Genomic DNA, 26059 nt, shown 5'->3' with positions numbered 1-26059 from the left:
TCTGATTATGATCAAAGGTTTATTTGATTACTACTTGGAGGTAAGGAGATACATGACTTAAATGACTTTCTAGGTAGAGGATATTATAAAGCAAAATACTATGATCAAGCAGTTCACCCAAAGTATTCAAAAAAACCCGAAGCTACTGGGTAGGGAAGAAGATAACTGGTGTCCTGTCAAGTGGAAAGAAATTGGACATTGTCTTTGTCCTAAAGTGAACAGGTGACACATTAAGTGACACATGAAACTATTTACAATATAAAATAATTAAAATATCACCAGTACATACAATAGTAAATTGTTTCAAGATGTGAAAAACAAATGAGATACTTTCAATTCAATTCAAATATATTTATAATATTCTGACTTGACTTTTTTCCAAGTAGGAAAATTTTTAAATGGTCTAATTTTGCTACAAATGAAAAGAAATACTTGCATTGTTTTTATTTTTTGATGCTTATAGGCAGAAATGGCGATTATGTGGATACCTAAACAAAAGTACTTTAGACTTTCTAGAAACCTTAACTATCACTGTTTTAGGGTTATTATACACATGTTCTACCTTGCAAAAATGATGAGTTTACATTTTATTATTCATAGTAGTTTGAAGAGTTTTCATAGATAAAGTGAAGAATAAACTTGTCAGTCAATCCATAACATTTATTAAGTGCCTATTATGTGGGCAAGCACTGCGCTAAGTGCTGATTATACAAAAAGAGGCAAAAAAGAGCCCCTGCCCTCAAGGAGCTCAAAATCTAATAGAGGAGATAACAAGCAAACAAATATGCACAAACAAGCCATGTACAGGATAAACAGAAAGTAACTAATGAAGAAAAGACACTAGAATTAAGAGGGATTAAGAAAGGCTTCCTGTAGGAAATAAGATACTAGGTGGGCTTTAAAGGAAGCAAAGGAAACCAGGAGGTAGAAATATAGAAAGACTTATGGGAAGGCAAGAGAAAATGCCCAGAGTCAGGAGATGGATCATCTTGTTTGAGGAGAAATCAGCAGGCCAGTGCTATTATATCAAGAACACGTGGCAGGAGTAAGGTGTAAAAAGACTGGAAAGGTAGGAGGAGGCTAGGTCATGAAGGGTTCTGAACACCAAATGGTGGATTTTGTATTTGATCCTGAAAGTGATAGGGAGTCACTGGAGCTGACAGAGTAGGAGCGTGACATGGTCAGATCTGCACTTTAGGAAAATCAGTTTGTTTGCTAAATGGAGCATGGATTGGAGTGGAGAGAGACTTGAGATAGGGTCACTGTTAGTGCAGGCTATTGAAATAATCTTGTATGAGGTGAGATCTTGCACCACAGTGGTAACAGTGTTAAAGGAAAAAAGACGGCATATTTGAAAATGCTGTAAAGGTGAAATTGACAGGCCTTGACAACAGTGATAAGAGATAGTGAGGGGCTGAGAACAACATCTAGGATGTGAGCCTGAGGGCTCCTAAAGCAGGAATATCAGTAGTAAAAGAATAATGCAAATTGCCATAGTAATCCATAAATAAGAATGAATGTTGTCTTTTATTATGATATAGTGAAGGACCATTTTGTATAAATATAATAATTTCTTAATGCAGATGTCTTTTTAAAATGATAAAAAGAAAATCACTACTCATTGTGCTCATAATCCAAGAATACCATCATAATCTAAAAACACAAGTGCCTCCCTAACCAAAGTAAAAAAAAAACAAAAAACCTGGCATCAAATCTTATAGTTAATAGTGGATTTCTGAATTGGTGTTCCATAACAATCAATAATGGTATAGGTATATAAAAAATATTTCCTAAGACCCTCCTAAATACTGTGCTAGGTGAATGTCAGTTTCCTTCTTTAAAGAATAACAGTATGATAAAATCTCCATCTTCCTAAAAATTATTAGGCAAACCAAGGTCAGACAAATAAATTAACAAATGTTTTAATCTTTTAAAACATCAAAAGGATACTGGTCCGTTTGGGGCCGTCGAAAGTTCTCCGGAAGATTAGCTTCATAGAGCATTCTTGCCTTTGTATTTCCCATATCTTGCATGCACTGAAATTTAAAAATTAAAAAAAAAAAATTGATCAGAGATGAACAAATAACTTCACATTTGAGTACTTTTAAAATAACAGCCATGGAGAGTCTTCACCTATAACAAAATACATTTCTTTTTCAAAGAAAAATAATTTTAAATTAAAGCTATTCATTTATTACACACGATATATTTCCATAGCTTTAGACACAGTAATATCTTTTAGTTTAAAAAAATTAAATATATATACTTGTCTCATATCAACTATGATTGCAAAAAATATCAAATGCATATATAGCTGACTAAAAGTATTTGAGATGGTTTAACACATTCTTTGTGGGATGTATTTCTATAGATTCATAAGAAATACTCAAAGAAAAATATAAATTAGTACAACCTTTTTCACCCGCTTTAAAATCCTTCCAACATTTGTATTCAATACAAACTAACCTGTCATGCAAAATATGCAAAAGGGGGTGAGAGGTGAGAAGAGAGGAAGAGAAGCTATTGGTAAGCCTGTCAGATTGCTGTATTTCTTTCTATTAAAACAGTATAGAGTAATTAGGGAATAGGGGAAGCAATAAATTTAGAATTAGAAAATTCTTACAATTGGAAATAAACAAACAAATAAAGGTAAATAATAAATAAATAAAGGTATCTAGTCCAACACTGAACTAAGTAGGAATTTACCTCTAAAATTTCTAGATTAAATAAATGGTCACTGAAACTCCATTTGAAGATGTCCAGTGATAAGGAACTAATTGATCAACTAATACATTTCAAGACCTAGGTTCAACAACCTTATATAACTCATTTAACTTCCCTTAAGTTCAGTTTTCTCATTTGTAAAATGAGGACACTAAAGGGCTCAAAGTGGTAATAGGAGAAAAATGCTTTGAAAATGGTAAAGTGCTACTTGCATCCAGAGACGAATAATAACAACAGCTACCATTTATATAGCACTTACTATGTGCCAGATACTGGCACATTAATTTACAATTAATACCTCATGTGATTTTCACAATAATCTTGGGAGGTGTTGTTATCCTCATTTTACATGTGAGGAAATTGAAGCAAAGAATTTGAGTGACCAGCCCAGGGTCACATAGCCAGTAAGCATGTCAGGATACATTTGAACTCAAGTCTTCCTGACTCCAGACATTTCATGATCATTTAACTACTGTCTTCACCTAGAACACTGTAGTGGGCCAGAATGAATCAAGTTTAAACACAAGAATATGAATTTTTAAATTACAAAATTTTGGTGGTTGTCTGAAGCATATATGATCAATAAACTATCCAGGCCAAAGGTGAACCAAATGTGCAATTTATTTTTGAGCCATAGTCTAAATCTGTATTTCAGACAAAATTCTCTTAAAAGAGCATAAGAGATAACTAGCCCATACCTCAAAAGCAGTATTGCTATGAAGCTCAGATAATTAACTAAAAGTATGCTACTGTTTTCTAATAAGTGATTTCTTGAGTTAAAAATGAACTTGATCAGGAAGGTGTAATGTAAAGAACAGAATAACCTGGGGGAAAAAAAGAGGTATACAAGGACAACTTCAAAATCCACTCTCTCAACAAGCTGATTTTCCAAACATCTTTATTTCTGTGTACCTAAGTTGTCATGATGGGCTTATTTGGGAAAATGGAATTTTCTAAAGTACAGATTTATTCAGAAAAATATTCATTTGCAGACTTTGTAGTTTGTCATGTAAAGCAGTAGGATACCAAAAAAAAAAAAATCATTGAATGTATTGCATGATTTTTTCTTTACTCATGATGGCACATACTTATTATTGGTGACTTCCTTTCCAAAATTACCAATGATCTCAGCTGCCACCTCTTAGCTCTCCAGTGGTGTCTTAATGGCCTCTTCTCAGGCTATATCCCTCCTGATCCCTCTGCAGCCTCTGACACTGTGGCCCATCTCTCTCGGTTTTTATGACACTGCTCTTTTCTGGTTTTCCTACCTATATGACTGGCTCCTTTTCAATCTTCGTTACTGGATGTTCATCCAGGTCATGCCCACTAATCTAACTGTGTGGTGTGTTGTTCACAAGGGTCTGTCCTTAGCCCTCTTCTCTCTTCTCTAGATTCTATGGGTGATCTCATCAGTTATACCAAGGATTCAATTAACATCTCAATGCAGATGATTCTCAAATTTATCTACCCAGGACTAATCTCTCTTCTAATCTCTGGTCTCACATCATCAAGTGTCTACTAGATAAATGGATGATTGGTAGACATCTCAAACTCCATATCCACAACTGAATTCATTATCTTTACTCCCAACCCTCCTCTCTCCCTAACTTCTTTATCACTGACAGGGCTCTACCATCTTCCCAGTGACCCAAGCTGACAACAGGCTTGTCATCCTTGACCCTTTACTTATATTCACCGCTCTGTTGCCAAGTCCTATCGTTTCAGAGTCTCTCATATGTGTTCCCTTCTCTCTGCTTATACGCATCCCATCCTTATTCAGGCCCTCATCACCTCACATCAGTACTACTGACATAGTTATGATTGTTTTCCCTCATTGACCCATTCCAGTCTACTCTTCACTCAGGTGGCTTAATGATGTTTAATTGCAAATCTGATAATGTTACCTCTCCATTCAATAAATTCCAGTGTTCCCTATCATGTCCAGGACCAAATATAAAACTCTGGCTTTTGAAGTCTTATACAACCTCCTCTGCTTCCTGCCTTCCATTCTTCCTGTGCTTTTCCTTCCTTCCACCCATTCCAAGATCTTGGCCTTCTTCCTACTATTCCTTGAACACAACAATTCCATTTTCTGATGTCATGCCTCTTTGTTGGCTGTTCTAAAATTTTCTTTCTCCTTAGATCTCTAGTTGCTTCCTTCAAAACCCAGCTTGGATACCATCTTCTTGCATGGATCACACACAAACATGTGCAAGCATACACATCTGAGCACGTCTCTCTCTCTCTCTCTCTCTCTCTCTCTCTCTCTCTGTCTCTTAATGTTTTCCCTCTGAGATTACCTCCAATTTAGCATGTGTGTATATATACAGCTATCTCTTCCACATCATGACTTTCCCCATCACAATTTCAATACATCACAGGGTGGCATATGAAACTGAATGAGAATTGTGAGGCAGTTTTACAGAAGTTGCAGATAATACACGAAGACCAACAGATAAAGAGAGAAAAAGTTTAGAAACTCAGAAATGCATAAAATATATACAGTATTGTATAATATCAAGAAAAAAGAGAAGGAAATCGCAAAGCTGGAAAACTTCTTAGTCTGAAGAGAGGGCCAAAAAATTTTACACAGATTTTCTGGATCATGGGGATACTGTGCTTCTAACCCTGACGATGTGGAAGAGATAACTGTATATGTATGTATGTGTATATATACACACACAAGAGACTATACTTGTGTGTATGAATGTCGCACATGATTGTTTTCTTGTCTCTGCCAAAAGAATGTGAACTCTTTGAGGGCAAGATTATTGTTTTTGCCTTCACCATGATACTTTGGTATATAGTTAGCAATGAATAAATGCTTGTTGAGATGACTCGGAGAAATAAGTGTGCTGTGTTTGATTTAAAATTTTTTTTATATTTGCACATATATAAACCTGGCTTTTCAAATGTCTAAGTTTTAAAAATATTTGATACAAAAGATATTTATAGAAAAATAGGCACAAAGAAATTAACCCAGAAAATATATTTACAGAACAAAAGCAGCAAAAGAAAATAGCTAAATCAAATATACTCCAGGGTTTTCAGCTCTAGATCTACAATTCCACTTGTTTTATGAGGCTGAAGGAGAAAATTACTTTCTGATTTTACCTTCAGGAATTGGCAAGTTAGTTATACACTGGACTCTTCTGAATGATATAAATTAGAAAACTTTTAATGATGTTTCAGTGTGTCAGCAAGTTGCTAAGACAACACCATATTGATATGTATTATTCTATGATATAAGACAAGTGAAAACAGCCTGCACCAAATACATCAAGAATCACTGCTTAAGGAAAACATACAATCTGTCTGCCTTAATGTAAGCATGCCATTTCCTTGGATGATCATTAACCGGTAGCTAATTAAGAACCCATGTGAAAGCACTTTGTAAATTATAAAGCGTGATACAAATGATTATATTTGATACATAAACACTCAATGACAGAAGAAAAATACACCAAACATGGTCAAGTCTAAGATGTATATCCATTTACTATGCTGAAAATAACCTCATATTTGGTCATCAAGACAGAAAATAAAAATAATACTGCTTGATATTTTTGTTGTGGTAAAAACTGACAGTATTATGGTCTAATATGACTTCAGAAAGCATCATTAGGATGCAAGTTTAGGGCTCATGTGAAGTTAGTTTTTGGCTCCTGAGCTTAATCCAGAAAGGTTCTTTGATTAGTCTGCACTGTCACATGTACCTCAACATGGAAATGACAAATGCAGTACATCAAAATTAGTAAGTCTTGATACTAAAAACACTTGGTTCATAGCCAACAAAACAAGGGCAACATGAGCCAAATAACTGGTTAGTTTAATCCCTATTTTGTGGAGGAAGTAAATATTAAATCATATGACTTGGTCATATAATTCATCAATAACAGGAAAAGTTGAATTGTTTTTTTTCAAATTTCTTAGGCATTCTAGGACATTCCACCCTTCTGTAATACAATTATAATACCTGACATTTAGTAAGGAAAATTTCTTCAGTTTAGTCTTTTTTTTTTTTTCAGTTCACTATTCTAAACTATCTAATCTAAAGCAAAGTCCTCACCTCTATAAACTCCCTTCTTCAACCCACAAATGACAAATCTTGGCTGTTCCGTTTGGGGGACAGGAGAAGGGGGTTATCAGAAGGTAGAGGCTTTACAGCAATAATTTTTTTTAAAAGCTTGGAAGGACCTTAGAAACCACCTAATTCTGGGTGGTACACTGGAGAGAACAGTGGATGACTGTCTCTAGAGTGTGAGGACCTGGATTCAAATCTTATGATATTTAATACCTCTGTGAGACAGGATAAGACATTTAACCTCCCTCGATTCTCTCATCTTTAAATTGGAGAGGAAGGTTGACTAAATAGCCTCTGTAGTTCTAGATCTATGATCCTATGACTATTGCATTTTTTTGTATTATTGGTGCTTTGTGACCACCTCTGCCAGAATGAACCTTCCCCTGTAACAAAGAACAGATAATCACCACTCCCCACCCCCTAAAAGCTGACAATGGCTTCATGTGACAATGTATAAAACAGTCTGTCCTAGTAGCTCCCCTGCTGTGACAAAAGGATGAAGGTATGTTTCATTATCTGTTCTATATGGCAACAGGTTCAATTCCTGACCTAGAAAGGAACTAAGAAATCATCCACTCCACTTTCTATTTTACAAATGAGGAACGTGAGATTCAATAACTTCCCTATAGCACTATATATGATCCTCATAATCACCCTTGTGAGGTAGATGCATTACTATCCCCATTCTACAAATGTGTAGAGTTTCAACTAAAACTAAGAGAAGTTTCATGATTTGCTCAGGATCACTCAGCTCATAAACGTGTGAGGCAGCATCTGAACTCAGGTATTCCTGACTCCAGGTCCAGCATTCTATCTAGTTTATGCCCTAGCAGCATCATAACAGAAGAGAAGGAAGTAAAATGCAAGTCTCCTGACTTCTAGTCTTCTTTCTACAGTATACTGAAAATCTTCAAATATTGTAAATAATAGGTATTCTGAAATTTTACATGCAAGTTAGGAGCCCATAAAAGTCTTTCCTGTTGCATAATGAGCAAAGCATTGGATTTATTTTTCTTTTATAACTTCTATTACTCAAAATAGGAGATAATTGTTGGAAGTATATTGTTAGGAGACCAAAAAAGTTGCATGTTCCTGGAAATTAAAGATGCAATTTCCCTGGTATGCTGAGAAAAAGCAGATTGGCTGTGTAGAAATGGCGCTGATAAATTGCATGCATTAATTTTGGAAAAAAAACTAAGCTTTTTCTCACATTTATCTTCAAACTGCAAGCCTCTTGTCTCTAGCAGCAAGGAATTTGAGTTAAGAGTGATGGACTGGCTACAGGAAATACTAGTCTAGTTTCTGAGAGCAAACTAATCCATAGGGCATAATCTCCTCTTCCCAATTTTTAAATGAAGAAAAATATAATTCTTAAAAACTTTCTACTTCTCCTACAGAAGGGACATGCCTGTGCCTCTGAGAACAAAGCTGGCTCCTATCTTTTAACCAAAGACACAAGCTAAAGAGTAATTCAAACGTTGGAAATTTCAAAGACACTGAAAATTCATCCATTTACATAAGTCACTATCACTTTATTAATTATACCAGAAGTCACCATCATTTAATCACTAATTCTGAATTCTTCATGCTTAAAGCATAGCATGAAAAGAAGGGAAACTTTGCCGTACTAAAATCTAACAATTGCTCTACTTCTTCTGCACTACAGACAAGTATCTGAATTAATTTATGCAATAGTTACATATAAAGCACCTTTTATACACAAAATATTGTAGTAGGCACTAGAGATGCAAAGAAACACATACACACACACACACACACACACACGACTCCCCCATTCACGAAAATAATCTTTGAGAAATCAAGTCCACTTTGGTTGAAACATAGATATGCAGTGGGCAGTTATTATGGGATAAAATGGAAAAAATAAATTACAGAGGGCTTTCAAAACAAGGCAATAAAAGAACCTGTGAAGGTTTCTAAGGGGAGGAGCAACATAATTAGAAGAGTACAATGGGAAAACTCTACTTGAGGGGCAGTGAAAAGAATGAAATGGAGGGAAAAAAAATCAGAGTGAGACTAGTTTAGGGACTTTTCAAATACTTTAATATGGAAGAGTACCTAAACTGAGGTGGTTATTGTTGAGATTGGGAAGGAGAATGCCAATGAAAGAAGCATTTCATATGTAAAACTGCAAGGATAAGGCAATTAAATGAGTGTATAGAGTGATTCAGAGAAGAATCAAAGATCACTTTAAAACTACCAAAATGATATTCCTAAAACACAGGTCCTACTAAATAACCTTCAGTGCTTTCTACTACTTGTAAGATCAAATACAAATTCCTCTGTTTGGTATTCAAAGTCCTTCATAAAGTAGCTCCAACTCACCTCTGTAATCATATTATTCTTCCTCATGTACTATTTGGTCAGGCTAAACTAGCTGCAGACATTCCTGCTGTCTTCAAAGGGGCCACGACATCTCCCATCTCCATGCCTTTTCAGAAGCTGTGCTTCATGCCTGGAATACTCTCTTCTCATGTCTACCTTTTACAATTCCTAGTTTCAAAGCTCAGCTCCAACACCATCTCTCCCTTAGAGGTTTTCCTCATAAAAAACTAGGCAAGATGTGATGAGGGCATGAACCAAGGTGTTACTGTGTCAGTAAACATAAAGTGTCAGATTTGAAAGATTCAGAAGATGTAGAAATTGCACTATTTGGCAAGTGACTGGACATATGCGGGGAGGGAAAATGATAATCTAAGGTTATGAAATTATAGGGAAACTGTAAGGAAACATGTACCACTGAGAAGCTCAAAAAAGCGAGGGGTAGGTTTGGGTGGAAAGATAATGAGTTTTGTTTGGACATGTGGAGTTTGAGATGTCTTTGGCACTGTGCAACAGGCAAAAGAAATACAACTGAATCTCAGGAAAGTGGATATATCAAACTGAAATTAATCTGTAGAGAAATGATTAAACCCATGGGAAATGACAAAATCTCCAAGACAAAGAGTACAGAGAGAGAAGAGAAGAGAGCCCAAGGCAGAACCTAGAGGAACATCCACAGTTATGGGGGCATGAAATCACGAGCTTTGGGAATGAAAAAGAGAGGGGAAATTCACATCAAATAGCCTCAATATTCTCAGGGGGGAAAAAAGTTGAAGTTCTCAGCTGTGAGGGGGAAGAAGGAGATGTGGGAGCCTTGAGTACTAAAAGGACTTGAAATAGTTTCTGTGGGAAGTGAGATGAAGAATCAGAGGAAAGTAAAGGGAGTGCCTCATTGATGTGAGGACAGTGAACTTAGGTAACATAAGTTTATAATGTATTTAACATTATGTGACCTGTTCCAGGTCTGATAAATGGAGAGTGAGTTAGAACAGAATAGGCAGATGACAAGAATAATCTGGCACTAATGTTTGGAAAGGGATAGAGGTGATAGGACCAAAGAGAGTAAATACAGACCATGGGGGTGAACTGGTTTGGTGTAGGGTCAAGATAGGAAGGGGAAGAAAGTAAAGTTAAAAGAGGTATAGTGGGCTGGTAAAGTATTGGGAAATAGTGGCATTGGAAGTCATGACTGGGGAAAAGAATAGGTTTTAGAGGAATGAGGTATAAGTGGAGATGTAATGATATAAGTTATAGTCTATATAGTTCTCTACAGATAGAATATCAGATTTTTTTATTAAAAAGTAGAACCTGTGAATAATGGTGAGATACAAGATGTAACTATCTCCTTGTATAACTGGAGACTGGGATTTTAAGACACTGAGGAATTGGGAAGTTAGGGAGCTTGAAGAAGCATCAATATAGACATTATAAGGACATATTTTATATATGCTTGATTTTTCCATATAATCCTTTTAATTGTAAATCCAAAGACCTTCACACACTAACTTAATGGAGTCTGTAACAATGACGTTCTACTATTCAGGTCAGCCTCCCTTTGTGAATGTTTTACACAGTTCCTTATTAACCAAGATAGCTTGGTGGATAGAGCACTGGGCCTGGAGTCAGGAAGACTTGAGTTCAAATCCAGCATCAGACATTTACTAGCTGAGTGACCTTGGGCAAGTCACTTAACTCTGTTGGCCTCCGTGTCTTCATTCATAAAATGAGTTGAAAAAGGAAATGGCAAACCATTCCAGTATCTTGCCAAGAAAGCAAAAAGGGTCAAGACGAGTCTTTGCAAACAGGCACAAAAAGCCAAGAGTATCAAAAACGATATTTCCTTTAGTCTTAAAAAACAGTCATGGCAAAATGGTACTCTTTCACAACATTTCACAGTGGAAGATTTTCTACTTATTAAGCACCTACTATGTGCCAGGCATTGGGAAGAGTCCTGAGAATACAAAACAAAAATGAAATAGTGCCTTTCTTCAAGGAGCTGACTTTCTACAGGTGTTCAAAATACGAAAATGTTTTTCCTTGGGAAAAAAAAAACATTCTAAAGACAACAATTTTTTTTTTTGAGGACATTGATTTTTAAAAGGAGAAAAAAAATGAGAGGAAATAATATTCCCTATAAAGGAACACTTAGATAAGTCTTGAGTTAGAAGGTTATCTGTTAGAAAGGTATTCCTTTTCTCAAAATGTTGTGTAAACTTTAAGGTACTATATAAATGGGTTATTTTTGTCAATATGTTTAACTTCTGTGACGTCTAGTTAAAGAAACTGGTAATACTTTGCCTGGAAAAGAAAATATCTGCTGAGGGAAAGGTGAGAACAACACATGTCTTCAAATATTTGAAGAGCTGTTTCTTGAACAAGGGATCAGACATTCTTTTTGGCTTATTAATAATAATAAATGGGGGAAACTGCAAATGCAGATTTTTAGCTCCAAAGGAAGAATTTTTTTTTAATCAGAGTTATCTAAAAGATAATAGTGGAAGATAATAAGAGCCCAGTCACATGGTGGTCATCCAACAGAGACAGGATGACTACTTGCTGTGGTTGTAGAAGGGAATCCTAACTGGTATAGATTGGACTGATGACCTCTGAGGTTCCTATCAATTTAGGGGAGTCTAGGAAGGTAGGGATGCACAATTTCTTCTTCCCCTCACATGGAGTCCATAGTTCTGAAGAATGTAGGTATGAAGTACACTGATAGAACCTAAACATATTTTGTGATTAACTAAAATTATTAACTTTACTAGTCCAGAAAAACACCTGGCTTTTCTGGCCAAGTTCTTCAACAGCTAACAAGCCCTCTACTGTTCCTTAGTCATGTCTCTTTCTCCTAGCTGGTAACCTTTCTCCCTTTTGCCTTGCTTCTTTTCTAGAATGTCCTATACCTCCATCTTCTCTCTGGAAAGTTCTAGGCTAGAAATCTCCAATTCTTAACCAGACTGGTTCCCCATCCCTAAATTCACCAGTATTGAAGAACCAATAAGACATACCTCAATGGAATTCCTCCCCTTCCTACAGATCCTGAGCAGGTCTAATCACATGGAAGTCTAGGAACTGGAAATGCTTGAACTACACTAAAGTATGTTCTCTAAATTTAATTGCTCATACGTATCACAAAAAATTTTTGAGCACATACACAACATGCTTATAAATTGTGTACAGGTACTATTCATATATCATGTATGTTATAAAACATGGACAAAAACTTTAAAGGATGTGATAAAGATAAAATAAATAATATTTTACTTTTTAATTCTAATGGTACAAAAAACTTTTTGCCTTCACTAAACATGTTATTAGTAATCATCTTTTTTGCAAAAGTTGTTGAATATGCTTCATTAGTTTCTGAAAATTCCTGTACATATCCTGAGAGAGAGTCTAAACTTGTAAATAACAGGCCTTTTAAAATAACCATTCAATTAATTTGATCAATGGACATAGCTAAGAAGGCAAATTTTTTTAAATGCTTTTATCGAAAGATACCTAATACAACAAACCAGCAAGAGCTCATAACAATGAACAACAGCTTTCAGTAGTTGCTTATCTGTGTATAGATATTTGTGATACAAAGTTTTAAAAAAACATAAAAAATGAGTTTTCTGATTTTAACTGAGCAAAAACTTTCTTCCTCTTAAACTCATTTCTCTCTTCTTTTGCAACCGTAACTACAGATGGAATCATACTTTAACTTCTTATTCATGTCTGTACGGATGTAAAAAACAGCAAAGTGAGCCAGTTGGCTTGACAGTAGAATGGAGGAAAGGGAAAGAATAAGAAGACTGAAAAGGTAGGTTTGGGCCAGGTTGTGAAGGGCTAGAAAAGATACCATTTATATCTGATCCTAGAGTCAAAAGAGAGCCTAAGAGAAAAAAATGACATGATCAATAAGAGTAATTAGAAAAATCACTTTTTGGCAGGTATTCAAAGAATGAACTGGGAGAGAAGAGAAAGGGGCAAGGAGACCCAATTAGGAGGCTGCTACAGTAGCCCAAGAGACAAATAATAAAGGCCTCAAACAGGATGGTGATTGTGTGAGTAGAGAAAACAAGATAGGAAAGTAACGTGGTGGGAGGCAATTTATTGGTTATACTGCAGTGACAGAGAGATATTAAAGATGACACACACACACACAAAAAAAAGATGAGATTAAGATCTTGAACCTGGGTGACTAGAAGGACTGGGGCATATTTGACAGAAATATGAAAGTCTGAAAGAGGGATGGCTTTGAGTAAGACAATATAATAAGGTTTATAATGCATATCCCAAACCATTTGTGCCTTGATAGACTCAACTTCATCCCACCCAAAAAGAAATGGGGGTATGACAGAGAAAGAAAAAATTTCCTTACTACAGACATTATACAAAACTAGAATTTCATATAACCTCCTACAGTATGGTACTAATAAAGATCAAGATAGTATGTTTTGAAACATTTCTGGCTTAAAAATGTCTTCTAATTCCATTCTTAAAGCTATAACATGAAAAACAGTAATATTTATGAAACAATTCAGTATGTTGACTTCCTTCCTGCACATGTTCACTTTCTATTTTAAATTCAAATGAAAAAGCTTTGAAAACCTTCATGTTTTACATGGAGTCTGAAGAATCTCAACAGTTTCATCACTTGAAAAAATATAATTTGCTTGCTTTTTTATTGCATTCCTCCTGTCTTCAGAGTACTAAGTTGAAATGTATAAAAATCAATGTTAATCCACTGAAGAAAGGCATTTTTAAAGAACTTTTTTATAAAGGGATAAAGAGTAAACATGAAGGAAACTCAAAAAAGCAGAAAAATGTGCAAGAAAAACAGGAAGACAAAAGGAATTAGCAGCATAAGAAGCAATATTAATTTCAAACAAGCAAAAGAATAACTCATTGCTTCACTGGGGTTGCTTCTGTAGTTAGGAATAACACAGTAGGGAATAAAATTTTTTTTGGTAAAACAAAAGTCTTAAGCATAAGCATGGTAATAATGAGCAAGGAAGAATGAGAGAAACATATGCTCTTGAAACGATAATAAAAATCAAGAGGGGGCAGGGTTTGTAATTAAACAGAAGAAAGAAAATAATAGGCAAGTGATCACGTCATGATAAAAGATGCTATTTGTAACATAGAAAGTATAGCAAGTGACGCACTCAAAAAAGTTTAACTATTGCTCAGGTTACTTTATTTAAAATAAATTCAAAAGTCTACATTTTCTAATAAGTACATGTCAAATTTACAGAAGTAAATTTAAATATCTACTCTATATATACTTTAACAAATGACTACTGAGGACAAGTTCCTTTATGTGAAATTAATAATGTTTAAGAAAAAGCTCTTTATGGATCATGTGCATTTGTAGCTACATGGAATACACCATGAAATATACTACTAACTAGGAAGTTTCCACTTGTCTGGGGGAAAAGTTTGGTTTCTGTTCCTAAACTCTGTTTTCTGTGTTGTGTTCTCTTTCCCTCTACATGTTGATACCTCTCCCTTTCCCAAGTTTCTTTATAAATTCAGAATAATATTCTGAGACTTTGGTCTCAGCAAATTCTTGAAAAGAATTCTTTCATCAAAAGGATTTGGGAAATTCTTCCTTCACAGTCAAGATGGGAAGTCCATGATATTGCTCCATGTCAGTAAACAAGCATATATTAAGCACCACTATATACCACACACTGGGTTAAGCCCTTTTTTATGAGAACAAGTAGTCTGAAAAGAAGTGGCAGATTTGGAAGCAGAGAATCTGTGTCTGCATTTTAGCTCTGACTCTTACTGCTTATGTACCTTGGGCAAATTTGGGTCCATGTTGTTCTCATAAAAATGATGACTAGATAACATTTAAGGTCCCTTCCAGCTCTAAACCTGTGACTACATAAGTACAGTAGCAGAAGCTGTAGTATTTCTGGCTAGAAGGAAGTGCCTGAATTTTAGCTGCTTCAATAGTGAGGGAAAGGCTGAAAAAGTTTTTGTTGAGAGAGATTTCTCAGCATTTATCATAAAATAATGGCCTTTAAGTACCAGTTGCTGGAAGATGTAAGCATTTACTTCAATTATTTTATAAGATTTTAAACGTCTACATTTTAATTTGAGAAGAGTATGTAAGAGATACGTCTAAGTGTGTTGAAAATTGAAATTCTACCTTCAACACATATCCATAATATAAAATAAATGTAAATGCACAACACTTTACATTTAATTGAGCCTCACAACCTTGTGAGGTAGTTACTGCAGGTATTACTATCATTATTTTACAAATGAGGAACCTGAAAGTAAGGGAGAGTAAGTGATTTATCCATGGATATATATCTAGCTAGCATCAAAGGCAAGAACTGAACCTAGGTATTCCTGCCTCCAGACCCAATACTGTATCCTCCAAGTTTGCTGTCTTACAGAACATCTATGTCCATGCAAATACCTCTTTAAAAAAAACCTCCAGGTCATAAAATTTCTTATTGCCTCGTTAATAAACTTTAAATTATCCTTATTCTTCATATCCTTTCAAACTGTCAATATATAATTACTGATATTTCAAAAAAACTGTAATATTTATGAAACAATTCAGTATGTTGACTTCCATCCTGCACATGTTCACTTTCCATTTTAATAAAGCAAAGAATTTGTTGTTCAAAACAAAATTCAAAGCACAAAATTTTTAAAAAAATACATTTTATTAACATTTTACATAAAATTCAAGGTAAAATAAAAAATACAGCATTCATTTACAAAGATTAAGCACAGGGGTTGGAGTGAGAGGAGGAACATAAAGGCACAGTGCCTACATCCACCATTATATACTTGTTAGGATCTCTCTAGAACATGTAGGCTGAAATTTCCAGTTGCCTCAACTGCATATAATTTTCTAAAATATTTTATTAAAAACAGAAAGTGAATTTTTATAGTCCCTAAACACATTCTCCAAGTCAGTAACTCACCTCTACTACCACTTGAACTTTTCCAGAATAGTTCTCTATCTTCCTCTCAAAAGTCATCAGGATTTCTTGCATAGGAGCAAGCCTTTCAGGACTGGTTTCAAGATCTTTTGGATTCCAGCTGCTGGAAGAGAAGGGCCACCATTTTTGGTCTCAGGAACTCTTAGGAAATATTAGTTACAGAGTCCATTCCCTTAGGTTTCATAAAAAAAAAAAATTTTCAGGAGGGGGTGGGTGGGAATTTTTTTTCTCAATGGAGACAGGAAAGGAAGGTCAATAATATAAACCACACACCCAGCTCACATTGCATAACTAAATAATGGTGCTGTGGAATTAACTACTAGTCTTTTTGAGCTGCTCAGAGTCTTTAAACATAACTGAATGGCCTATATCAACATATTTACTAATGGCTACTGGTTATAAGTAAATAACTTTCAGAGAACATATTCTTCCTGATTGGCAATTAACTAAACATAACTATAAGTTGTGATTTTGTAGGAGCTGAAAAGTTTCACATAACTAACTGAACTAAACTAAGTAACATTGTTATCATCTCTACTTACTGATCAAGTTTCATATCAATTAGTATTTAAATGACACTCAGTGAGAAACAAATGACATAATAAATGGCAAAACATAAAAACTAGAAATTTATAGGTACACTAGAAACTTATAGGTCATTACTTGATCTCTAGAGAGTATGCGATGAGTCCATCCCAGAACCGATCTATAGGAATTTAGTTGAAATCCTGAAAGAACAGTCCAATGAGGTAGTTTATGTAGTCCTGAGAACATTATAACAAGACAAGTATATTGAGAAAAATTTATAACAGAATAAATAAATCAAGTATTTATTCTGAAGGTTAGCTTTTCATTATACTGTTTCAAAAAGAAACAAGTATGAATTATTCATTCTTGAGTTTAATGGAAAAACTCTGATTAACCAGAATTCAATAAATTTTACAAATTTACTGAGCATCTACTTTGTGCAAGGCACTGCATGCTAGAGATACACACACAAAAAAAGAAACCATCTCTAGTCTCAATAAGTTAAGATGTTCTGGGAAACAACTTTTTCTTTTTTTAAATATTTAGTGTTGAAAATATAAATGGTATAATCATCATTTGGCACACACTTCTAACCCTACCTTTCTTGAGAGGATCATTACTGTGAACATTAAATTGGGGAAAATGTAAAGAGAACCAAGAACACATACTGAAAGTTTTTTTTAAAAAATTGATTTTCTCTTTTTGGAGAAAGAAGGAAATAATAAGATAGCAAACTATTACTAAACAGAGCAAAAACAGAATTCCAATTATTGTTAAGTCATTTTTAATATAGGTTTTACTACAACATAATCCTTGGGACTATAAACATCCAAACAGCTGTAGTAGGATGGAGAAATTGACAGGTCTAGAACAAAGCAGTATGTTTTTAGAAAGTCTTTTTTTTCCCCTGGGGAGGCAAACAAGGTTAAGTGACTTGCCCGGGGTCACACAGCTAGTAAGTGTCTGAGGTCACATTTGAACTCAGTTTCTCCTGACTCCAGGGCTGATGGCTCTATCCAGTGTGCCATGGTTCTATCTACTGTGCCACTTTGAGATGTCCCTAGGAAGTCTTAAAGAAAAAAAAATCACCCAGACTGATTCTAAGTATTTTCAGAATATTTACTATCATACCAAATTATTAATATGGGTCCAAACTTGTGATTTTGTTGGTATAAGGAACTCCCAGAAAGAAACTCTAGCAATGAAGATCAACCCCTAACTCCCTTCCCTAACTCACTCTTAATTCCTCAGTTCCCCAAGCATTCTTCTAAGTAACTTTCCCCATGTTTATATAGGGAGCACTGTCAGGGTTGACACTTAAGCCCAGGTCTTTCACATTCTCAGATAAATTCCCTCTCCACCAAATCAAAGAGTTATGCAGATTTTTTGACCTCTTTTAATTACAAATTGTACCGCAGCCCTTCTAAAGAAGATTATGTGGCTCCCCTCTTTCCCTCTGAATTAGAGAAAAGGTACTCCTACTCCTAAAGTTAGGGCAGCTAGGTGGCACAATGGATAGGACACCAGGCCTGGGGTCAGAAATACCCAAGTTCAAACCCAGACTCAGGAACTTGACCTTGGACAAGTCATTTAACCCAATTTGTCTCAGTTTCTTCCAGTATCTTTGCTAGGAAAAACCCAAAAGGGGTCCTGAAGTGTTAGACACCACTGAAAACGGCTAAGCAACAAGAGACTCCTAAAGTTCATCCCTCTGTCTATACCTTTGATCCCATTACTTCCTTTCTTTTCCTGACCTTTTTATATTAGTCCTCTACTCTCCTGGAATCTTCAATCTTTTCTGTTTCCATGGGTTTTTTCTACCTGCCTAGAAAAATGCTTATATCTTTACAATCCTTTAAAAAAAAAACAAAACCGTGTCTTTTCTTTGACCCTTTTATCAGAATCAGCTAATTCCCCATTTCTCTCTTCCCTTTTACTGCTACACTTCTTAGAAAAGCTATCTATGTATAAAGCCAAAACTTCCTCACTACGTAGACTCCTTAACTCAAATTAACAAGTATTAGTCAGTCACTCTACTATAACACTTACTACGTGCTACGTGCCAGCTGGGAACACAAAAATATATTAAATGTATTAACATATATAATACATATATATGAATACGTAAAAATATTTAAAAAGGCATAAAACAGACCCTACATAACATGCAAACAACCATGTATAAATAAGACATATATAGGATAAATTGGGGATGGTCTCAAAGGGAAGGTACTAAATGAAGACTCACAAAGGCTTTTTGAAGGCCTTTAGCTGAGACTTGAAGGATGCCATGAAAGCCAGAGAATGGAGATGAGTAGGGTAAGAGTTGTAGGACAACAACAACAGCCAGGGAAAATGTCCAGGTGGGAGTCAAAATGATGGGTATATGTTCAAGGAAAAGCAAGGAGATATAAGAAGATTGTAAAGGCAAGACAGAGCCAAATACTGAAGGGCTTTCAAAGAGTTTTCTATTTGATCTTGGATAAAACCAGGAAGCACTAAAACTGACTGAATGATGCAGTAACATAGTTTAGCCTTGGGCTTAAGTGGAGGACGGTCTAGAATGGAGAGAGCTCTGAGACAGGCAGACCAACCAAAGAGCCTACTGCAGTAATTCAAGTGTGAGATGATGAGGACCTGCATCAAGGTGGTGGGAGTGTAAGAGGATAGAAGGTGGCACATACGAAAGACATCATGAAGGTATAACCTAAAGGATCTGATAACTAACTGGATATGACAGGGGGCTGGGGAGACAATGAGAGAGAATGAGGAGCTGAGGATGATCCTTGGTTTACAATCCTGGGTGATTGTGAGGATGGTGGAGCCCCTTCAAAGTAATAGGGAAACTTTAGAATAAGAGAAAGTTGAGAGTGAAGGAGGGAGAGTAAAAGATGATTCAGTTTTAGACACGCTGGATTTAAGATGACCACAGGAAAATCCTCTCAAGATGTCCAACAGACAACTGGAGGTGTAAGACTGGAGGTCAGGAATAAGGTTAGCTCTGATTAAATCTATCTGAGAATCATCTCCATAGAGATGATAACTGAATCCATGGCAGCTGATAAAATCACCAAGCAAAATACTATAAAGTGAACAGAGATCCAGAACAGGGCCTTGGAAAACATTCACAGCTAGTGAGTACAAGATCTAGCAAAAGAGAATAGAAAGAAACAAAAAGGTAAGAGAAAAATCAAGGAAGGACAGTGTCACAAAAACCTAGAGAAGAGAATAACAAGGCGATGGGGTTAACTGACAAAGGTTCCAGAGATGTAAAGACGAATAAGGATTAAGAAAATGGCATTAGATTTGGCCATTAAGAAATCATTAATAACTTTGGAGAGCGTAGTTTCAGTTGGATGATGTCTGAAGCCAGCAAAGAGTTAAGAGAATAAGAGGAAAGGAAATGGAGTCACTTATTTTATATAGCCTTCTCAAGCACTCTAGCCAAGAAAGAGAGGAAAGATGAGATATAAGACAATGGCCAGTTAGATTGATGGATAAAGTGAGAGTTTTTTGTTGTTGTTTTTTTTAAGTAGACAAGGCATGGACCTGTTAGCAGGTAGTAGGGAAACAAATTGGGAAAGAATACAGATTAGTGAGAGAGCAGAGATGACAGAGGAGGTGGTCTAATCTAATGAAGAAGGTGGGAGAATGTGATTACCCGGGATGGGATTACTTGGACATGTAGAGGGGTTCACCTTGACAAAAGGAAGGGCCACCTTCAACTCCTGTAATCTGGCTCAGACACAACTCCCTAAAACTTTTCTTCCAAAGATCAATTACCTTCCAATAACCAAATTCAATTATCTTATTTTTAGACCACATCTTCCTTGACCAACATAAATTTTTGGAAGCACTGACTACCCCTTTCTTACTGAATATTTTTTACTCTCTTGACTTCAAAATTCCTAAGCTCTTCTGGTTCTGGTCTTTTGTCTACAACTGCTCTTTTCTTTTGCTCATTCCAATCTATTAAAGATAGATATTTCCCCCAAAATCTGTCTCTTGTCCCTCTACAATTCTCTACTTTAGAAATCCATGTAAACAACTCCAAAATCTACATCTGCAGTCTGTCCCAACTCAGGTCCCCATTATGCAGCTACCTTCAAGACATTTTTACTTAAATATTCTACCATCACCATGACCCTCAACATGTCTAAAACTGAATTTATAATTTCCCACACTTCAAATCTGGTCTACCTTTTGCCAGTCATTTTTCTAAATACCTTGTGTCCCATGTACAAAACTTCAAGATCTTCTGTGGCTTTTCCTTTGTCCTCATCTCTCATTTCTAAATCCATCACTGCCAGGTCCTATGGATTCCATCTCTTTTTGACATCTTTGACATCCACTCCCTCCTATCTTCCACTACCCTTGTATAGGCCTTCATTGTCACCTAAACAGCTGTAATAATCTCCCAACTGGTTTTCATATCTTTCATATCTTTCTCCTTCATATGCCCTAACCACCACCACCACCACCAAAAAAAAAAAAATTTAAAAACCAAATTGTCAGATTTATCTGGTCAATTTCACTACTTGGGAGGCAAAAGAGAGCTAGTAAAATTTGAAGAATTGAGAAAAAAACACATACCCCTTTGTGACATTAAAAGTCCTACTTCAGACCAGAACAATCTTATCATTCCAGCCTTGTCTCATACTACTCTCCTCAATATTGATTATACACCAGAAGATCTTGACTACTCTACCCGCTCCTCCCCCCAACCCAATCCAAAAGTACTACGCCCTTGCCCAGTTCTGAGCCTTTGCTCACACTGGTTCCTAAGCCTGAAATGTCTTTCCTACCCATTTTCATCTTTAAAGCACAGGTCAAATGCTACCTCCTCCATGAATCTCTTTTTTTTCTATGAACTTCATATAGCACATTCTCTGCTGGAGTTCACATAGCACTTTGACAACTCTCTAATAAACTTATATAATATTGTATATTATAGTTATCTGTTTTTGGAGCTTATTTCCCTAACAATCTAAAAGTTCCATTAGGCAGGAATTAACTTTTTCAAATGAGCCTACTAAAGCAGCCTGCACACAACAAGATACTTAATAAATGTTTGTTGATGGAGAGAATTAAAGCACTTTAGAGCTGAGAAGCACCTTAGAAAATCATACAGTTCAAATCCTTTAAAGATGATAAAACTGAAACCCAAAGAGTTAAACTTAAAATAACAAAAACCTATATACTCTTAATCCAATGCTCTTACTAATACATTATACTGTGTCTTAAAAACAAGCTGCTACCCAGGAAAGAACAGAACTATGTATCCTTCTTTCCATGGCCTCTATTTCCTCAGCTAGCTCCTAATCAATGTTCCATGTGAAAATTAATAAATACATTTTTGGTGATGTAATTAAAATATAATTAAATGTAAATTAATATTGCCCAATTTGCCAATTAATAAAAACTTTCTGGTGATCACATTAACATTTGCTTTATCTCCCTTCTAAACTCTACAAGGATAGGAAATATATATTTCTCTTTATTTCCCACAATCTAATGCTGTAGTTTTCACAAAGTAGATATTAAGAATTATTTTCTGAATGAAGTGAAAGGGTAGTTTATAGATCAAAGCATTGTTTAATGAGAAACCAGACTTTAGTGGGCTTGTTTTTTTTTTATTTTGACACAGTAATTAATATAAGGTTGCCACTAAAAGACATCTTGAAATCTCTTTTTACATGTGACTTGAGAACTACAAGGACAATAGAGAAGTATTTTGCAAAATAAAACTCTAAAAAAGTGATTCTACCTAGCATTCCAGAAACTTAAAATGAGATGAAAAACACCAAGAAAAAGAAAATACTGCAGATAATTTTAACTAATCCTGAATTCAATTATACTTTTTGAAAATACATTGTACAAAATTATCTACATTGCATCTCTTAAAAATATGCAATATTTTGCCTTCCTGGCACTGTTCAAGAGCTTCTGGCCTTCCAAATCATGCCTATATTTCTATCTCATTCTAAAACTTCCCTCAGAACCTGATGCCTCCTTGCCCTGGTACTATACTTGCAGCCTACTCATTGTGGAATATCTCTACATAATGATTAGCACCATGCTGTCAATGGTAAGCTCTTCCCAGCCTTCATTTTGTGGAGGGTCCCAAGCTGTCTTGCTATATCATTACTCTCTCTCCTACCCCCCTCCCCCATCCTGCTCCTGACTTTCTAGATGTAAAAAAAAAAAAAAGTCCCTAAACCACTTGCACCATTTTTCAGCTCCTTTTTGTGTGCTCCTTTCCCATGTAAGCTTCTTGAGGTCAACGATTATTACTCTTTTTGCTTGTATTTATATCCCCAACACTTAGCAGAGTGCCTGACACATGGTGAGCACATAATAAATGCTTATTTCCAATATGTAAACTTTTCATTTGGGTATATTATGTTGTGATGATGTACAGGTTTTTGAGAACTGAATGTGGAAACAAAAAAATTAAGTTTGAATCCTAGCTCCACTACCTATGGCCTATACAAGTCTTTGTATTAATAAACAAGAAATGTTTAATTCCCAGGGCCTCAACAGCCTCATTTGCAAAATGAGGAGGTTGTATTAAATTATGTCTTAGGTTCCCTCCCTCCCAACTCTAAAACCTCTGCTCTGCAGTTTTTAAACATAAATTTAAATATTTGGGTAAATATTCAGTATACAGAAAAGCTTTCTAACCCATCTAAAAGTAATTCATGCCCATAAAGCTATGGGTGAAAAGCCTTGTTAAAAAGTAAGTAAGCTCTTTTGCGAAAAACATTCAAAATGAAGGAGGAAAAAAACAAGTTTGTAAATGAACGTGTATGCAATCTCCAGAGACATTACACCCCTAAATACAAAAACATACACTTACGCATGCACATTTATTGACAATTTATTATGTCTCTAGCTGAATTATGCTTTTTGAAAATAAAATTTTAAAACAAAATTTTCTACATTATGCCTCTTTAAAAATATGCTATGTTTTGCCTTTGCTGTATTTGGTAATGTGAGAAATGAGGAAGAGAGCATGTAACATTGAGAGGGAGATCTGAATTTTGGAAATAACCAATAAAAGTGATTCAGAGCTACTTCTAGTGAGGAAAGGGGGTGGCCCAGGTGAGTAACACCATTTTAGGTCACTTGACCATATAATGTCAACTTTTACATTCAGTTTATGGGAAATGAAGGCATGACCACAGGAGGGTGATTTTAGAAGATGATGTACCACAGCAGAATCATTGGAATAGGAGCATAATTCTCCCAAGATAAGTTACCTTAAAGGGGATGGCTTATCTCGATGTGTAAGGTCTGATATGATTCTCTTTTTTAAAGAATCTCTTTATAGTCATATCCTACAGACTGAGAATATGCATCATAGAACACTTTATCAAACTCCGGAAATTGGCTTTCCCTGTATCACAATTGAAATATTCAATCTAATAAATTGCCCTCAACAACCTGGAATGGAGCAGGAGCATTTGGGTTATGGATGACAGACTAACAGAACTGCTGGAAGGTTACAGTCTATCTGGCATTGAGGGAGGACCAGGGGAGAATAATAAAATAAGATCATGTGCAGAAGACCTAGTATAGACAAGTCTGTAGAGTAAAGAGTTCATCTTAAAAAGACCCACATGTACAAAAATATTTATAGCAGCTCTTTTTGTGGTGTCCAAGAACTGGAAATTGAGGAATAGCTAAACAAGTTGTGGTATATGAATGTAATGGAATACTACTGTGCTATAAGAAATGATGAACAGGCAGACTTCAGAGAGGCCTGGAAAGACTTACATGAATGTTGAGTGAAGTGAGCAGAACCAGGAAAACATTATTCACAGAAATAGCCACAGTGTGCGATGACTTATTTTGATACACTTAAACCTTCTCGGCAATGTGAGGATCTAAAGCAATTCCAAAGGATTCATGATGGTTAATGTCATCCACATCCAGACAAAGAACTATGGAATCGGAATGCAGAGCAAAGTAGGCTATTTTCTTTTTTGCTTTGTTTTTTCTTTCTCAAAATCTCTCCCATTTGTTATAATTCTTCTACGCAACATGGCTAATGTGAAAATGTGTTTAATAGGAACATATGTGTAGAGCCATAATAGATTGCAAACCGTCCTAGGGAGAAGAGAAAATTTAAAACTTATGGAAGTAAATGTTGAAAACTAAAAATACATAAATTATGAAATAAAAAAAATTTTAAAAGAAAAGAATACAAGTTGAAGTTAAGGTTGGAAAGGTATATTAAGAAAATAACGTGACTGGTTTTAAATTATAAGCTAAGGAGCTTGGACTTTATATACAATGAAGAGGTAATATAAAGTTTCTAAGCAGAAAAATCTATGATCAAAAAATCATCTTATGTTCTGATGTCCTTCTCAACATCCCACCCTCCATATGTCTCCTAGCTTCCTTTTATATGTTATCGTCTTCCATTAAATTGTAAGCTCTTCGAGGGCAGAGGGCAGGGACTATCTTTCTTTTTCTTATTTGTATCCTCAGAGCTTAGCATAGTACCTCTGGTACCTAGTAGGTGTTTGATAAAATTTTATTGAATTGAACTGAAATCTAGGCTGGTAAGTCAACAAGCATTTATTAAGTTGCTACTATGTGACAAGCTCTATGCTAAGCACTGAGGTACAAAGAAAAGCAAAAAACACTGTCTACTCTAAAGGAGCTCACAGATTAGACTGTGAATTTGGTATGGACTCAAAGGAAGTAAACTAGAAACCAGGCCAGCTAGGAAACTACTGCAAAAGGCTGGAGCACGAGATGTTAAGGGCCAAGATAAGGGGGGCAGCAGTAGGATGGAAACGTTACAAAGGAAAAACTGACAGGATTCAATGATTAAAGGATGTAACAAGGTTAAGATAATGAAGAGGTCTTAGTCAAATGACTAAGGTTTTGACACACAGTGACTGAAAATTAGGAAATAATCAGTTTGGTGAGATGGTGACATGGTATCTTGCAGTCATCTCAAGATCAATGTGATCAATGTAAAACAAAACTGAAGAAGACCAAGAGGCAGGTAAAGGCTCTGAAATGAACCTCAAGGCTAGTGATTCAGATTTAGAAATAACACATACATAGCTAACAACTGAAGTCATGAGAACCCGTGAATTCTCCAAGGTGGAAACACAAGATAAAAAATAGAAGGCTAAGGAATGAACTTTGAGGACTGGAGAAGGACAAATAGCAAAAGACATAAAGCACATCAGGAGAAATACTAAATACAGAGAAAGGTCCCAGGCCTTGAAAATGACGAGATTACTAGTGATCATTAAAAGCTACTTCAGTGCAATGAAAGAAACAAACCGCAGAGAGTTAAGAAGTTTACAAGAACACAAACCAAATAAGAAGTTATTTTATCTGTCCTTCCCCCAAAATCTCCATGTAGCTCATGATAAATCCAAGATTAAAATGTGCATAA

General features: G+C 35.5%; 1 protein-coding gene across 10 annotated transcripts in view; it reads right to left on the bottom strand.

The window, feature by feature from the left end:
- The window catches only part of SMAP1 (small ArfGAP 1), a 326484-nt gene that overhangs the window by 130181 nt on the left and 170244 nt on the right, over window positions 1-26059 (bottom strand). For 4 of the 10 annotated variants that reach the window (XM_072642582.1, XM_072642584.1, XM_072642577.1 and 1 more), the window contains exons 3-4: window positions 16090-16210; window positions 1951-2036 (exon numbers count right to left, since the gene is read on the bottom strand). In XM_072642582.1, coding sequence (XP_072498683.1) covers window positions 1951-2036; window positions 16090-16161 — 158 coding nt within the window. In that variant the 5' untranslated portion in view covers window positions 16162-16210. The remainder of the gene's footprint in view (window positions 1-1950; window positions 2037-16089; window positions 16211-26059) is intronic. The other 6 variants (XM_072642575.1, XM_072642576.1, XM_072642579.1 and 3 more) reach the window with 2 other exon arrangements.

Source organism: Notamacropus eugenii, chromosome 2, assembly GCF_028372415.1.
Source record: "Notamacropus eugenii isolate mMacEug1 chromosome 2, mMacEug1.pri_v2, whole genome shotgun sequence".
Taxonomy (NCBI): Eukaryota; Metazoa; Chordata; class Mammalia; order Diprotodontia; family Macropodidae; genus Notamacropus; species Notamacropus eugenii.
The sequence above is the reverse complement of the archived record's forward strand: the minus strand, read 5'-3'. Positions and strand labels throughout refer to the sequence as shown.